The sequence below is a fragment of the Misgurnus anguillicaudatus genome, chromosome 9, assembly GCF_027580225.2.
Source record: "Misgurnus anguillicaudatus chromosome 9, ASM2758022v2, whole genome shotgun sequence".
NCBI classification, from domain to species: domain Eukaryota; kingdom Metazoa; phylum Chordata; class Actinopteri; order Cypriniformes; family Cobitidae; genus Misgurnus; species Misgurnus anguillicaudatus.
In genome coordinates, this window is record NC_073345.2 from 35,495,273 (window position 1) to 35,513,680 (window position 18,408).

Consider the following 18,408-nt stretch of genomic DNA (forward strand, 5'->3'; position numbering starts at 1 on the left):
TGATGTCTGAGTTTATTTATTTTCATTTTATTTTTATCTGTCTTTTAGTTATTTATTTTAAATATTGTGCTTTGTTTCTTGAGAATGTTAACTTACAATATATTTTTGCCTTATTGTAATTGTATGTTAATGCAGAATAAATAAAAAAACCTTTCCTTTAGCGCACACACTTAGTGATGGGAGAAATGAAGCTTTTCGAAGCTTCGAATCAATTGAACCAATTGCTTCGAAAATTGATTCAGTTTTTCGAAGCAGTTCGAAACACCACACACGCTGGCGACCCCTGCTGGTCAAAATAGTGTAAAAGCAGATATGTCCAAACATTTTACACTTTTTTTAACAAAATAATAGCAAGATTTGTATTAAAATATGTTAAAAAAATTATTTAACTTAATTAAGACATAGTTAAAAGTCTATTATGTGCTTTTAGTTTTATTAAGGGCAAACAAATCATTAAAACTAACTACCCTTTTAATTATGCACATTTTTGTCATTAAATCTGTCTATAAACAAAAAGTAGACAAAATGTCAGTGTTATTAGTCAGAAGGATAAATGTTTTATGAACTTTCATAATAAAACTGATGCGAGTTCACCTAAACATATTAGACACTGGTCATGTGATCAACTCCCCCTAGTGGTGAACCATCGGATTTTCGAAACGTTTCGAAACAGTTATGACGTAACGAAGCCTCGTTTGCTAAAATCACGTGACATGGGCCAATTTGAAACAAGCTCCGAATCACTGATTCGAAACAAAAGATTCGTAAATGTTTCGAAGCCTCATGAAGCAGTGCTTCGAAAACGACAATAGCCGTTTCTCAATGGCTGAATCCGAAATCGCATACTTACTGTGTAGGTACTGAATTTCATTGGGTACCTACTTAACGTGCGCTAAGGCAGTATGTACGTTCGCGTTAAGTATGTACAGCATTCGCCATGTTGACGTTATCATGTGACATATGACGTAGTAGACTTGTTCGAGTTCATGCGGAACCACAAGAACCGACAGGAGGTTGACATCACAATACCGCGAGAGCAACTCGAAATCAGAGTTCTCCGTGTGATTTCTGGAATCGCTCTCGCGGTACTTTGATGTCATCCAGCTGTTGGTTCTTACAGCGGTGCATAACTCGAACAAACCTAATAACAGACATGAAAACGTATGCGTGTGTATGAGGGACAGGTGCACTAACACCTGATTGCATCAGTAACTTGATCTGTAACAGTGTTACAGATATATTACACATTATTTTGTAGGGGACAAAATAAGTAAAACAAGCAGATTGTAATTTAATATCTATTGTCAGATGACAGCTGTGCTTGAATACAAACTAGACAATGCAGCCAATGTGATTATATACATTTTAGTGAAGCAATCTCTTGTATTTACTTAAAACGACAGGAAACATGAATAAAAAATGAATGAATAAAACTATCACAATAAACTTTCCCATATGAAACAAAAGTTTATTCAAATGTATTTTTCTAACAAACCATCACATATTTACTGTCAGCTCAGTTGTGACAATTCTACAGCTTTATTTTCATGAATCAGCTGAGCACTTTAATTGTGGTATATCCTGGGTCTGTGCGTGAAGTCAGGGTGCTGAGGGACAGCCCTGTGTAACGTATCAAAATCACCCGATTGGTTAGTCTCCGGTCGATTGCTTTGCTTTCCCGTGGCATCATGGGAAAGCTGGGATAGAAGTGTCCATCCGATGCACGCTTCAGAATAGGGGCGGACTCAGTAGGGCATCCGGGGATTTCTCGCCTACTGATTTTATGGATACTGAGGATTCGGACGTACTACTCTGTTCACGTGCTGTTTCCCCTACTACATTTTCAGTAAGTAGGCGGTTTCGGACAATACTTAAGTACACGTGCCTCTGAATCTCGCGAGAAATAGTCCAAAATCCCGCTAATTCTCGCCTACCCTTTTACGTATACTGAGGTTTCGGACATACTATTCGTTCGCCTACTGCTTTTTGCCTACTATATAGTATGGCAGTATGCGGTTTCGGATTCAGCCAATGTCAAGGATACTTCCTTGGCAGGACTAGTCCTTACAAGTCACTTCCTTCAGAGGCGAGGCGAGGCTCCTTTTAAGCATTCGGAGAACACGCTAAATGGAACAGGCTAACAAGTGCACGTCATTACGTCATTGCGTGATTGAAAGGTGTGCTTTCGGTGCTGCGCGCATAGGATTGTGGGTGATTTCAGCGCGTGAAGAGCGCGAAGGATACAAATTTGCATCCTTTCCTGTATATGGGATATTTCTCGAACGAAGGACTCAGTCCTTGGCTGAAATTTCGAGGATCCTTGACATTGGAACAGTCCTTCGACGGACGTCGATGACGTAGCATCCTCGAAATTCTTGCTGCGTCCGAAAACTCAAGGCAGTGACTCGTTGCCTCGCTGCCTCATGAGGAAATGACTTCGGAGGCATGAAGGTAGCTCAGAGAAAGACTTTCGGACACACTTCTAAGGCAGCGTGTTTGAAATTTAAACAGAGAGCGCCTTTGTGATAACTAATCACATATTTGAAAACTACAATACTAATTTCTCGCTAGAAATGCAATTAAAAGGTGTAAAAAGTGAAAATATACCTTTATTTACACCAAATTGGTGGTCCAGTCGCGTCCTTGGCCGCCATTTATTTTTCGAACTCGACCGGACTCGACCAATCACATTCTTAATGTACGTCCACGCATAGGTATCTCAGGAGACAGGAAGTAAACCAAACATTGAATTCGGACATGCCTTGATGCCTTGCTGCCTTGGAAAGCTGCCTCAGAAGGCAGCAATTTAGAGTTTTCGGACGCAGCCTCTAGCTTCCGAGGATCCTTCCTTGACATTGAGAAACGGCTAATCACTACACACACTAGCCGTTTCTCAATGTCAAGGATACTTCCTTGGCAGGACTAGTCCTTACAAGTCACTTCCTTCAGAGGCTAGGCGAGGCTCCTTTTAAGCAATCGGAGAACACGTTAAATGGAACAGGCTAGCAAGTGCACGTCATTACGTCATTGCGTGATTGAAAGGTGTGCTTTCGGTGCTGCGCGCATAGGATTGTGGGTGATTTCAGCGCGTGAAGAGCGCGAAGGATACAAATTTGCATCCTTTCCTGTATATGGGATATTTCTCGAACGAAGGACTCAGTCCTTGGCTGAAATTTCGAGGATCCTCGACATTGGAACAGTACTTCGACGGACGTCGATGACGTAGCATCCTCGAAATTCTAGCTTCCGAGGATCCTTCCTTGACATTGGGAAACGGCTACTGTCCATCCTGATGGTGACGTCAGCGCGTGACGCAATGACGCAGAGCGTGATCCTGTCAGCTGATCACCGAGCCGCTGCGGAATTAACGCGCCTCACTGCTGCGATATTTTCATTAAAATAACACCTTAATGAACATGAGACGCTAAAAACTCGCAACGGTGAGTAAAACACACACCGACACATTGTGTGACACGACCGGACAGTGTCATATACACGCGCTGTCTGAATATGATGAGAAATAAACGGGCCTCAGGTCACTATAAACATACACACATACAGTCAACACATTTAACACACTTTACACACAGTGGCGTCATAATAAAATATCAAAAGAAATACATATAGATTAGAAGCAAACACTATACACCTCATACAATACACACTGTACACTTTGCACAGACATGTACACAATCGACACACATACTCCAGACTGTACAGACGGCACAGTAAATAATATGTTGTATTTGTGTGTTCATGATTGTTATTTAGCTGGTTTTAAGGTCTGTTGTGATGTGAGATCTCAGTGTGTGTCTGTATTCAGGAGATTTACAGTTCATCAGTGTGATGAATGACGTCACGTGTTAATGATGATCAATATTTGACTGCTGATAGATAGACATGAATCTCTTCAGTCTGATTTCACAGGATGTTTCGTTTAATTTGATAATAGATAAACATATAGTTTAATTTCAGTCTGATCATCATAAACTTCTTAAAAAAAGGTCCAAAAGTTGTCACTGCGGCTGTACCCTTTTAACACTACACCTTTGTGCCTAATATGAGTGCATGCAAAGAAAAAACATATTTCTAAGTGTTATATATGAGGTCAGGATGTTTTAAAGGGTACAATCACAGTGACAGCTCTTGTATTGCTCTTTATGAGATAGTGGTCAGAAAACACATTTGTTGTGAGATCTCTATGGGCCTCATTAAAGGGATAGTTCACCCCAAAATGATAATTTTATCATAAATCTCTTACCCCCCCTGTGTTGTTCTTAACCACCAAGTGCTCTGATTGTCTTCAGATCACATTTTTAGACATTTTTGATGAAAACCGGGGGGGCGGTTGCATAAACTTCTAAGACTAGTCTTAAAAGTTAGTCATGAATTTTTTTACTTTGATACTGATCATAACTGTTTTAAGTATGTTACATAGAAGAGTATATTGGTCTTATTTAAATCCAAATAATAATATTAGTTAGTCAGAATCATTCTTAAAACGCAGTAACATAACACATTTTCAAAAGTAAACTAACTGATACAGTCTCCCTTTTACAGGCGCTGCAGCTCCCCCTTGTGTTTTTTAGAGAGATGTGCAATCATTGCGGTGATCTGAAATCATTGCGATGAGGTCAAACAATTGCGATGAGACGATTATTTAATCGTTGTGACAGCCCTAATTCAAAGTTTCTTTTGCGCACAAAAGTGTTCTTGTCACTTCATAATATTATTATTCAACGACTGATGGACCTTTTTGGCAATGACTTTCTGTCTTTTCTGGGCTTGATTGTGAATAACAAACTGAAGTCTATGGGAAAGTCACAACAACCCTCATGGTTTTCATCAATAATATCTAAAAATGTGTTCTGCAGACAAACTGAGGACTTGGTGGTTTAGAACGACACAGGGGGAAGTGATTATTGATTATCAATTACTATTTTGTGGTGAACTATCTCTTTAACCATGGTTAAATTAATGTAGTAACCATATTTTAGCAGATGAATTGCCATTTGTATTACCACAGTTCTATTACAAATAAATAAATACTATGGTGTTACTGTAGTGAATTTGTGTTTACAACAACAAATAAAAAACTGCTTAGTGTAGTTAAAGCATGCTTTTTTTCTTAAGGGCAAATAATTTCATTTCATTTCAATTATTACATATCACCATGATGTTAAAAACATAGGTAAGCAGTTTTTGGTCTTTAGAAATGACAATACTTCTGTATTAAACATGAAACATTCAGTGTTTATCTTTTTTTGCCGCTCTGGCATGCTAATCTTCCAGTTGAGTTTTTCAACACTAGCGACATCATATAGACATTGATGGTATAACATCAAATGAGTAATTCTGGACCAAAATGCTACACTATTTAATATGATTAGAAACTGCTTTGCGTGCCAGATGAAAGTGCCCAACGGTCCACATTTGTCCACGGACCCTAGTTTGCCCACCTCTGGTTAGTCAATAAATTAATAGCCGACCAAAACGCAGTTAAAATGCCAATATTTGTAGATCAGGGTGTCCAGTGGATGATTATAGCAAATGAGGTCTACACAAAATTGAAGGGATGACGATGTTTATTATCCACTGAAAGTAGATTTCAGAATAGACACAATTTAGTCAAACGCACAACATGGCGATAATATAAAAATTAGCAAATTTCAGATGATTTATTTGACTGATCTTGGAAACTGGTATGTGTTGATAATGTTGTTTGTGTTGAGTTTCAAAAGGATTCAGGAAACTGATTTGACATCAGTGATTGTGTTAATGTGCTGCTCATTGAATCTGATCTCTTCTGATGTGTGTGTGTGTGTTTGGTTGGTTGAACAATCATTGATTAGTTTTTAAAAGGGTTTGGTTTGATTCGACCACTGTCATGTTGGGAGTGTTTCAGACAGACAGACGGAGAGAGAGAGAGAGACAGCAGCATTGGCAGCATATTGTCATATTGTTTGTAAATCTGCAGACGAATCGTTTCAGAATGAAGTTTATTCATTTGGTGAAGATTAAACGAAAGTTTCACAGGCTCAGGGTTTCTCTGAAGAAATGTAAACATTTAAGGTAAAGTGAGTCTTTATGAGTGGATGGCTGCAGCAAATGTTTGTCTGTTTTCTGTTTTAAATGACCAACATTAGTCTTATTAAAGACAGAACAAATTAGTTAAATTTAACTGATGAAAGAATATTTTCTGGTTTTGTTACATTTGCCTAGTTTTGATAAATCATTGTCATATATATCTTGCCTTGCTTAAACTAGTTGTTCATTTTCCTATTATGCTGAAACATTCAAGGATGTTTTGTTGAATTTTATTGGGCCGGCGCATACAGAAGCGTTCAATAGGACTCACAGGCTTAATCTATGATGTTCATGTGTCTGTTACGTAACACATCAGGCTCTTTAATTCTGAATGTTTATGTTTTAAACCTGGAATTTTTTGGCAGTGTGAAGTTATTGTGATATTAAACTAGGGTAAACCATCAGGATAGTGAGTATAAACTAGTAGCAAAAGGATTAAAACATTGAGTTACTGTGACAGAAATGTATTGATGTGAACTTTACACAAATGATGTCTGCGTTACGGTCTGAATCTTCAATAATCTGTTCAATGCTCTTTTCTGTAGATGTGAACTTGCTTGCTGTGCTTGATATTGCATTATTATCCTGACAGATGATGTTTGATCTTTAGTGTATACTTGCTAATGATAGGACAATATATTACAGTGGCTAATGTATTGGACAATTTTGGGATTTTTTTATTAGCGGCATTGGCCAATAAGTCTTTTCAATCGGCCAGTAAATGTCTCTATTACTTAAATTTGATGTTTGTAATGAAAAGACACTCATTGTTACTCAATGTTATGCCAAAGTCTGAAAGACACTAAAATGACCAATCATTATTCACTTTTTAACATGACGTTATGTTGTGTCACGCACAAAATAAAATAAACAAAATATGTTTTTTCACTTCATCAAAAGGGTATATTTATACATATTATGCATAACAAATGTTTTGTTTTTAGTTTTACCAATTTTCTGTTTGTCTCTTATTTACTGTAATAACATATGTGTTATAGACGGTTTCAGCAGTAACAACACGGCTGTCGTGGTCCGCACGTAACTTCCGGTAAACTCCGCTAAGAATAAATAACAACAAAGTTCTTTAAACGTAGTTTATTTATATAAGCAAAAAAACAACATGTAGATTACATAGGAAACCAAAACATTTGTTATTTTCGATGAGGCATTTGTTCAAGAGATCAGTTTAGCAACTAATCAGACCATAAAAAAAAACGGAAGTAAAGTTCGGATCCAGATGTGTATCGCGTCACCGCACATGCGTCCGATGAAACCGTCTATATCACTGTAAAAAAATCTGTATAAATTACAGTATTACCGGGTATTACTGGCAACTAGCTGCCAGTAACTTACTGTAGATTTAACATTTATGTTATTTACTGGCAACATTTTGTTCAAAGTGAAAAGAACATGAAACATTTTCAGTCTTTATCTTCTACAGTAAATTACAGCTGCATAATTACAGCAATTTTTTTACAGTCGGTCAATCAACCATACAGCTTTCTTAATATCGGCCATAAAAACCCATATCAGTTGACCACTAATACTTACGCTTTGAAAGAGTGTGTTGTTAATTTTGTCATGCTGGAGGGTGTCAGATAGATATTCACTAAGAGATGCACCCATTTTAAATATTTCCACCAATGCCAATAGATTATTCAGACTGATATCTGCTGATAACGGTTTGTAGTTTGGTGGTTATATTAACTAAATTCTGAAGATTCAAATTTCTGAATGTTATTCATTTATATAATGATGACCATTAAAGGGACACTCCACTTAAAAAAATTCTCATTTTCCAGCTCCCCTGAAGTTAAACATTTGATTTTTACCGTTTTGGAATCCATTCAGCCGATCTCCGGGTCTGGCGCTAGCACTTTTAGCATAGCTAAGCTCAATTAATTGAATCTGATTTAAAAATAAGCAAAGCGTTTCATTATTTTCCTTATTTAAAACTTGACTCTTCTGTAGTTACATCATGTACTAAGACCGACAGAAAATTAAAAGTTGTGATTTTCTAGGCAGATATGGCTAGGAACTATACTCTCATTCTGGCGTAATAATCTGGCGCAATGATATTACGTAGTCTCCACAGTAGTCCCCTTGGTAAATATCAATAGCAGGGTGCTATTTTCGACCACTGCATAATATCATGTGCCTGCTGCACACATGGTACTTTGTGAAATGATATAACTACAGAAGAGTCAAGTTTTAAATAGGAAATATATTGAAACTCTTTGGTTATTTTTGATCGCGATCCTCAAGGAATAAGAATGTTGAGAGTGTCAAAATCAAGGTACCTGATATCGAAACATAATTTGTGGCATTAATGCATTGTATCGATTAGTGCTGCACAATGAATCGCATCGCAATCGCGATGTCAGCCTGTGCGATTATATGACAGCAAAATGTTGCAATTATATTAAATAAATAAATGTGTGGACTTGTTAACACAAACTTTCTGATAACAGTTTGATGATTTTCCTTGCTGTTTAAAAAAAAGAAAGAAAAAGTGAAAAAAAGGCAGTGCACGTGTGGCATGCAGGTGTGGTGTGCGTCGTCACTTATACCAGAGCGAAGATGGATGCAGAGGAGGTTGACAGTGATCTGGTAGCTAAAAAACCTCTACGTCTGTTGTATGGCGGTATTTTGGATTTAGGATTACTGACACGGAGCAGTTGCTTCATCACGTGGCAATACGAAAACATTTCTAGTTTTACAAATACACATTTTAGCATTATCACTAAACTGTGTGTGGATTTTCCTTAAAACCCATCAAGTTGACTCATGATACCATTTATTATAATCGCACATCGCAATATTAGCATGAATAACCACAATGGGAAAAATTACTCAAATCGTGCAGCCCTAGTATCGATGCATCGATCCATATCGATGTATTGTTACACCCCTTATAATAATCTCTCTCCCTCTCTCTCTTTTCAGTATCACAGAGACGATGTCAGGAAACAGTCTGGTATTACCCATAGTCCTGTGGGGCCGTAATGCACCCACTCACTGTATCTCCAGTCTGCTGGTGATGGACGATCTGAGCACCATCATCACCGGCTGCCATGATGGACAGATCTGCATATGGGACATGACTCCACAGCTGGAGGTCAGAGGTCAAACCCTCCATCCTCTTTTTCCATGAACGCTCAGTACTGTTTAATAACAATTTGTGTTTCCGTGTGTTCAGATTAATCCCCGCGCCCTGCTGTTTGGACACACGGCGTCCGTCACCTGTCTTTCCAAGGCCAGTGCCAGCAGCGATAAACTGTATCTCGTCAGTGCCTCCGAGAGCGGGTGAGAAACCTTTGGGAAAATTAGTTACTCCTGTAAAATGTAAAATAAATGAAAAGAAGTTTGTTCAAGCAGATGTAACTCATCAGTTGTGTATAATGTTTGTTAAGTAAGGTTTAACAGACTGTGTGTTTCTCGCAGTGAAATGTGTTTATGGGATGTCAGCGATGGTCGTTGTATTGAGTTCACAAAGCTGGCCTGTGCTCACACTGGTATACAGGTAATTCACTCGAGACTCCTCATATGTTTCGTATATACCACAGAAAACCTCATCTTTACCACAGAAAATCTCATCTGCATAAATGATGTGTTTCTGTTTCAACAGTTTTACCAGTTCACCATTGGCACACAGAGGGAGGGGCGTCTCTTGTGCCACGGACATTACCCAGAAATCCTTGTGGTGGATGCCACCAGCCTGGAGGTCCTTTACTCGCTCGTGTCTAAGATTTCACCGGACTGGATCAGTTCAATGAGCATCATTCACTCGCACCGCACGCAGGGTAATACAGGATGCTTTTTACAACCTTTAATAAACCAATATCAGTTGCCACAGACAGTCATTGTGAGTGGGTATAAATAAATAAAAAACTGTGAATAATTTTTTTTATTGGCATGACATACTGTTTTGAATTATAACTGTAAGATGCCATCATTACCTGTTTAAGCATACAGTAAGTGTACTGTACCCAATTTTTTTTACTATTTCAGCTTTTGTAGCATGTGTGCATGTTTATTTGTGTTTTAGAGGACACGGTTGTAGCTGTATCTGTCACTGGGATTTTGAAGGTCTGGATTATAACAGCAGACGTCAGCAGGATGCAGGTGAGAATCACTGAAGATGAGGGTGATGTGATCTTCATACTGGTCAGAAAAGGTGGTTTGTGTAAATTAGTGGGATCTAGTTGTGAGATTTGTGATATTGCATCCAACAGTTCACCCCTCAATTATTAAACGCATAGGGTAGCCACCACAGAACAAACATGTCGTCGTCTGAGACAACATAGGGGCGAAACGTGCAATGTAGATCAGTTTGTCCATTTAGGGCTACTTTAGAAACATGAAGGTGACTTTCATGCAACAGGACCAGCCGTGTATAGAGATAAAAACATCTCATTCTAAGATGATATAAACAATACAGTTTATTATGTAAGGTCTCTATACACCACTGATAATATAGTTATGTAGATTATGTTGCATTTATATATTGCATTACACAATACACCTTTAGGGGCCAGTCACACCAAAAGCGTTTATGGCAGTTGCAGGCGCCTTTTTTGAATGATATTCTATGGGCAGGGCGCGTTTGCGCGCTGTTTATGCGCGCCGAGCGCCTTGCGGTTTTTTGCCGCCTGCCGCGCACGCGTTTTTGAAGGAGCGCTGAGAGCGGAGAAGCGCCCGACATCATTCACATCTTCCCATTGTCCAATCGAATGAGGGTAGAGGCGGGCCTTACGTTGTGGTGAGTGAAGTTTACAGTTGCTTTGAAGAACCGGACTCCACTCGCTCACTCTCTCCTGCGTGTTTGTGCACCTCTCACACTAAAACAAGGTCAGAGCAAGCGCCCTCTTTTTAAAGTTTCAGCTAATATGACAGTTAACAGCAAAAAAGCGCTCACGCTTCAATATTTGATTGACAAGACAGCTGACTCGGTGGTTGCTTAGCAATATGAAAAGCCACGTCGCACTGCTCTTTTTTAAAAAAGGCAGTGCGTCGCGCATTGCGTTTGCAAGCGTTTAAAGCGCTTTTGGTGTGACTGGCCCCTTAACTTCACCTATTCTGTTATTTTATAGTAGCGACCTTTATTGGTGAAAATTTTACATATTGTGCCTTTAACTTAAGAAGTCAATCTAGATAACCTTGAAAGTCTCATTGGTGTATTCATGTTGTTGTTGAGAATCTCACTGTATATGTTAATCAGGACCTGGATCCGGTGTTTGAAGACGAGTCAAAGCCCATCTACTGTCAAGGGTGTCAGAGTATTTCATTCTGCACATTCACACAACTCTCACTGCTCGTGGTCTGCTCGAAATACTGGAGAGTAAGTTTGTGTTTTTGTGTGTGTGTGTGTGTTCTGGTTGACTCTGTGTGTTGTATAATCTTGTGTGTGTTTGTGTGTTGCAGGTGTTTGACTCTGGTGATTTCTCTCTGCTGTGTTCTGTCCCGAGCGAGAGCGGTCAGTCCTGGGCAGGAGGAGAGTTCATCTCTGCAGATAAAGTTATAATATGGACTGAAGATGGTTGCAGCTACATTTACAAACTACCAGCCAGGTAACAACAACACTTACAGTATATACACACTTAGGGGTGCAACAACTAATCGATAAAATCGATAAAAATCACAAATTTCATTATCGATCATTAAAGTCTGTCTGTCGCATCACATGCTCCCGCACCAATGTCGGACAGTGTGGACACTTTATACAGCACAAGCTGTGCACTTATAATTAAAGGCAAGCTGCCTGCTTAAAGTCAGGCATGTTTTCTTCATACAACAAGAGCTGCACGTTTATCAGCTGCTTCATCTCACTGTGCAACCAGCTTGGTTAAAACAAGGGAGCATTTCCAGGTCCTTTGCCCTTTGTTAAGCGGATCTGGCAACCCTGACAGAACAAGGACGGAAGCAAAGGCGCAAACAAAAACTGGCTTATAAAAGTTTAATTTCCTTTAATATAAGTGAGTTTCATAAAAATAGTAATGAACCACAAACTAATCATCAGTTTTAAAGTAAGAGGGAAATCAAGTATTTTATTACTGTAACAATGCATGTATGTTACTTTATGAACAAAAGAAATAAGCCATATTATATTAAAGTTAATTCTCAACAAGGTCTAAAGTTAAAAATTAAAAGGAGTTCATTAATCCGTGGCAAAATTTTGAAGATTCTGAAGATTCAATTCATTTCGTTTGTTTATATTTTGACATTTAAAAATATTTACTATTAAAAGCTGCACACACTTTTTTTATTTAAGGCTTAAAATATCAAAATCAAAAAGATTATATTAGTAAATCTCTGTGGTAGTGTGTGGCTTGCACTTTTAAAAGGAAACTTCTACACGCAAATACTCTAATTTAGTGCATTATTTTGCTATAATCGGTGACAAATCTAATTGAGTAAATATTTATGTTTTTATCCAATTGAGGAGAAAAGTCCAATTAATCGATTATAAAAAATTATCTTTAGTTGCAGCCAAGCACACACTTACAAACTACTGACAAATAACTGCACACCTGAAATCTCATGACATGAACATTAGAAGAGTTTGGTTCCAAAACACGATAAATGGCATAAAAAAAACGAGTTACCGCCAAAATCAGTATTGTATAAATTTTATGCAAATTCCGATATCCGCAGTGTTGTTAATATGACAAAGTAAGTGTTTTAAGAAAAGCCATTAATGTTTTTTTTGTTTCAGTTTTTATAATAATAGTGGTTTTTATCTTGTCACTTTCTTGGTATAGAAAACACGTTTTTACCCAAATTAGTCAAAATGAATTTATTGCGTTTTGGAACCAGACTCTTCATTTACACTACTACCTACACATGGCCAAATACTTGGGTATTTCCAACAGCCACACAATTAACTACTGTTAACAAATGACTGCACCCTTACAAACCTATGACAACCAATTACATTGTTTGAAATCACTCACCACACATGTACCACACTTCTATACCATGTCATCAAACACTTACAAAATATTAACAAATGTGACCCATTCTGTAAAGAAACCCAGCTAAAGTCTACATAAAATCATCTTACATGATGTAAAGAACATTCTGTGAAAATATCATCTTGATATCTTTAATATTTTAATATGAGATTGAAATCAATATGAAATCAAACTTTGATGTTTTTCAACTAATCATTAAATCATATGAGACTTTCATCTGGATTTCACAGACAAGGTCTCAAGTGTTTTCAAAAAACTAAATCTACAATTTCACGACAAAAATGTACTAAAAAAACGAAAAGTTTTGTTTAGACGGACAAAGAGGTAGGTTTATTACTACAACTTAAGTGACCCTTGAATATAGAGCAACAACTTTTGTTGAAGAAGCGTATAAAAACATTGTAACCCATCTTCAAAAGTTTGCTTTTTCAGAACCCCAAAAGCGCAGTAAACGAACAGCCTTACCACATAAACCTTTCCCTGCTTTGGGTGAAAATGTTTAGTGAATTACCACCAGTTAACAAACTATCTGTGTGTTTCAGCTGTCTCCCAGCGAGTGAACATTTCCGCAGTAATGTGGGAAAAACAAATGAAGGATCCATTCCACCCCTGGTGTACAGCATAGCGGACCGCACTGACAAACAGGTCAGATACACACACTCATCATGATGTATTTTGCTCAGAAACAGACAAACCTGTGTTTTCAGATCTGTCTCTTTATATTTGTCTTAACTGATTTTAATATTTAAAAAACCAATTTAAACAAAATCAACACTGCAATAATCTGCTTGTCTTGACTGCTTTAGGCTGAATGTGTACAAGTAGTTGTAGTTGTGTAGCAAGCAAGTTAATCAATTTTACAAAGTAAATATGGTTAACTATAGTTGGAAGCCATCCTTAGGTAAATTCCCTCATCACTAAAACTTCATTCCCAGTTAGTTTGTCCTCCATTTCTTTGTCGGCGTCAGCAGATGCGTGTTAAATTTGTGTTGTCTGTCTATATTTTTCTCTGTAACCTGGTCCTGTCTATGTTTATGTGTTTTTTTGTACAATATATTGTGTGTGTTTTATTTACTTATGATTTGCTCTTTTGTCTGTTGTTGACCCCGCTCCTTGCTCCTCCCAGCCGGAGGAGGAGTGGGATGGGCAGCGTGTTGTTGTTTGTCTCCCCGACAGCAGTTTTGATCCGGAGCTCTACACTCCTGAATTGCAATACAGCCAGCGGCCTCTAGAGGCACCAGTAAGCCCAGCTGACAGACGCAGATACGTCAACAGGGGGCGCTCTTCATGCATAAAGATGCCTCAGACATCCAGTCACTAAATAAAACTTAACTGATATTAATTTTCTAGCCTTAAAATATTTTAAATGCTAAATATTGCATTAGTATCAGAATCAAGTAATAAAAAAAGATCTGATTGGATGTCTTTGATCGAGCTCCTGTGGCGTTTCTGCCTCCATCTTGCGGTCTGTGAAAGAATCAGTTTGCTCACCTCACTCTGATTCGCCAGGTCTCATGCTCCTCCCACTAAAAGCAACCAATCATTGACTTCCTTCATCTGGCTTCCTCTTGTGAAGAAGCATGCTGAGCTTCTTTACACTCGCTGCAGTAAGATAGCATGCAAACAAACTAATCCTGACAGATTTAGTGAACTAGTCAACAGCGTATAAAACATAGATTTGCCTTTCTGTACTAACTGTCTTGTTTTTTTTTTTACTTAGTTAAATGTAAAGACTTTTTAGACAAATGTCAGGTCTATTATTCAAATTTAAAGGATGCTAGGTACTGCATAACAATTAATCGCGACTAATTGTTTGCAGAATATTTTTTTACATCATATATATGTATATATATTTATGTGTGAATTGTGTATAATAATGAAATATAAATACACACACATGCATGTATATTTAAAAAATATTTATGAGTATAAACATTGTTATATTTATATGTAATTTATATATACACAGATTTTTTTCTTAAAATTATACATGCATGTGTGTGCATTTATACACTAGGGCTGTCCAAATTAACAAGTTTATAAAGCATGAACATAAATTCATTTTAACAATACAATTTTTATTAACGTGTGATTAATGCAACGCACAATTTCTGAGACGCAGCCTTAGACAAAATAGTTATCAAACGTCTAAAATGATCTTCAATTGTACGTTTTAAATTAAGGTAAATATTGAACAAAAGTGTGATTAAGTTGCGATTAATCACGAGTTAACTCATTACAATTATGTGATTAATCTAGATTAAATATTTTAATCGATTGACAGCCCAATTGTGTATACAGAATTATTATACACACACATATATGATGTACCTAAACAAAAACTTTTATTCTGCAAACGATTAGTTGCGATTAGTTTTTATGCAGCCGTACTTATGTTTTTACTTATACATTATGATTTTTTATGTAAATCTTTTAATTAATAATTACATAATCATTGTAAGACCATCACAGGGATGTGGTACTTTTTTATTTTTTTGTGTATTATTTCTTAAACTGAGATCTTTCTCTCTGGTTTGAAGTGTGCAGTTGTGTAGCATGTTGTTATGTGTGATTGTGTGTTTATCACTGAATGAAAGCTTATTATCTGAGCTTTGCTGTATTCAGTACAGATGCTGTGAACATATATGAGAGTACATGCATCTCTCGTATGTATTGACGTTAAACATTTCCACCTCAAATTAAAGCACACATGACACTTCATCACATACGCTTTTATATCATTTATGAACCAAACAGGTCCATCAAGCCGAAAGTCATTCAGAATTATGTAAATTTAACTTATTGCATAATGACAATGCATTTTAACTCGTAGTATGTGACCAGTTCAAATTAACTAGTTCTGCAACACAAACCAATATACTAGTTAAACACTGAGTTAAAGATCACTGTGATAAAAACAAACTTCATTTTGTGTCCACTTTGTGTGTCAGTGTGTTTGTATCATGACTAAAGTGTCTGTCAGTCATGATCCTGCATCATCTTCCTCCTCTCAGGAAATAGATGCTCATGTTTAAATGCTCACAGAGACACACGCAGCTGTTTCCATTCTCACATCACTCAGATTTGACTCATAAGAGTCTCGTGCGGGCGGTCACAGGGTGTTTTTGAGTGTGTGTGGAGTGATTTTGTGTATATATTTAGCTTTGATGTTTTTCAGATATGTTTGTGATGTTTCTGTTGCTGGTCTCCTCACAGCTCCTCATTTGTCCGCCGGTCACCCGGTTCTTTTTCGGACGGAGGGAACCGTTCCACAAGCTGCTGATTCAAGGAGATTCAGCCGGGAGACTGACGGTGTGGAGCATTCCAGAAACATCTCCATTACAAACGCCCTCATCCACTGCAGGTACAGGTCAAGAGGTCACACCTTAAATAATTCACATAGTATACCCTGTTAAAGATTACAGTTTAAAAAAGATGGGAATAATCAATGAATGTGAATTCTGTAAAAATAAACCAGAAACATTTCTGGATTGTCATCTTGTTGTCCCTCATTGTTTATGGTAAAAAAAAAACTGATTCTTATATTTCCCTTATGAAAACAATATTTACTTTCAATCACATAGACACCAATTTAGTTTTTATTATTAATTTTTGAATTATTTTTGGGAGATTTTTTTTACTTTTGGGAGTTAAAATAGTTACAGAGTAACCAAACTTTGGATTATTTTTATAAGAATTGCAGTATACAACTTATTCAGTCCACCGCCATGTTGATTTCAAACCGAGGCTCTGAGGGATGGACGTCCAGAGCGTGCACTTTAAACATTTTGTTTTATATCAGGATGCTGATCATTCAGTCATCAAAAATAAATAATTTTACAAATTTCCACAGTATAAAGGACCTCATAAAATGTGGATTGTTAAAATGAGATAGGACATATGACCTAATTTTGAAATAAGAGCAGTGCAATGTGCGCACAAAATGTTTTGGATATTAGTATGTTGGCTAATTGCTAATTTCTTATGTTGTAAGCATGTTTACTTTTCTTTAAAGCACCAACATAGTGCAACAATACAATATTTTATAAGTATTCATCTCCAATTTGTATAGATCATAAGAGTATGTTTCATAAGAGTTTTTTCAAGACATGAACATTGAATTAATAACATGTGATTGACTTAATAACAAGCTATTTACATGATAGTTCATTGTGCAAACTTTTTTTAAAGGTAAAACCCCATATGAAGTAAGTTGTGTACAAATTAGGAATGTCATAAGATTAATCACAATTAATCGGATACAAAATAAAAGTTTGTTTTTGCATAATATATGTTATAAATTTGTATATATAAATAAACATGTGCATGTATGTATTTAAGAAACATTTACGTGTATATTTATTTAGATTTGTATATATTTTATATTATATATAAATTAGAAAATATAATAAGTTTTTTCTTAAATGTATACATGTATGTGTGTATTTATATGTACATAATAATTACACACAAAAACATATTATGCAAGCACAAACTTTTATTTTGTATACAATTAATCATGATTAATTGTAATAATTTAGCTAGAAATGAATCCTGCTTCTGTTGATTCCGGTCAATGTCCCTAAAAACTTACCAGAGAAAAGAATCGAACGTATTCATGCCTTGTGTTTTTTGCAATCTGTACAAATTGGGGTTATGCACTTAGTTAAAGCAACACTACGTAGGTTCCATGTAAAAATGACTTACAGCTCCCCCATGTGGTTGAAAAGCGCAACAGTGCCTGGTATCAGACACTCTTCTGCAGGCAGGGGGAGGGGTGGGGCTGTGTGCTCTACCCTCCACCACCACTTTCAGAGTGTGCTTGTAGCAGCTAGGAGGCTGCTCAGGTTGCAGCAACAGTACAATTTGTCCAGTTAAAAGTTGTTCTATCACTGAAATAATTTTAGAGACATTATTTAAAGGTAAAAAAACTACATAGTGTTGCTTTAAAGGACTATATTAGTGTTTTAGCATGAGCACAACATTAAAAATGAAGGATTAGGCAACAGGCTAATAACAAAACTAAGATATTATATAATATGTACACAATGCACTATTCTCATCTCAAAATAAGGTCATATGTCCCTTCTCATTTTAACAATCCATGATTTCTGAGTTTTTTTGGAAATTTGTAAAACTGTATTTTCTGTGTTTTGATAAGTGAATGATCAGAATCCTGATATAAAACAATAGGTTTAAAGCGCACGCTCTAGAAGTCCATCCCTCACAGCCTTGGTTTGGTATCAACATGCAGCAGACTGAATAAGGGGTATTATTATGTGTTGGTGAAATGATGTAAAAAATGACAAAGCAGAAAGATTTGTTAAAGTCTTTGACATGTATAATT

The 18,408-nt window shown here is 36.8% G+C and overlaps 1 protein-coding gene across 4 annotated transcripts in view; it reads left to right on the top strand.

Moving 5' to 3' along the window:
• Nucleotides 1–3,281: 3,281 nt before the first annotated feature.
• The window catches only part of wdr7 (WD repeat domain 7), a 99,717-nt gene continuing 84,590 nt past the window's right edge, over nt 3,282–18,408 (top strand). For 2 of the 4 annotated variants that reach the window (XM_073871619.1, XM_073871620.1), the window contains exons 1-11: nt 3,282–3,440; nt 9,034–9,205; nt 9,287–9,393; nt 9,532–9,610; nt 9,716–9,890; nt 10,136–10,212; nt 11,309–11,428; nt 11,512–11,657; nt 13,604–13,706; nt 14,188–14,301; nt 16,278–16,425. In XM_073871619.1, the coding sequence (XP_073727720.1) occupies nt 9,047–9,205; nt 9,287–9,393; nt 9,532–9,610; nt 9,716–9,890; nt 10,136–10,212; nt 11,309–11,428; nt 11,512–11,657; nt 13,604–13,706; nt 14,188–14,301; nt 16,278–16,425 (1,228 nt within the window). In that variant the 5' untranslated portion in view covers nt 3,282–3,440; nt 9,034–9,046. The remainder of the gene's footprint in view (nt 3,441–9,033; nt 9,206–9,286; nt 9,394–9,531; nt 9,611–9,715; nt 9,891–10,135; nt 10,213–11,308; nt 11,429–11,511; nt 11,658–13,603; nt 13,707–14,187; nt 14,302–16,277; nt 16,426–18,408) is intronic. The other 2 variants (XM_073871621.1, XM_073871622.1) reach the window with 1 other exon arrangement.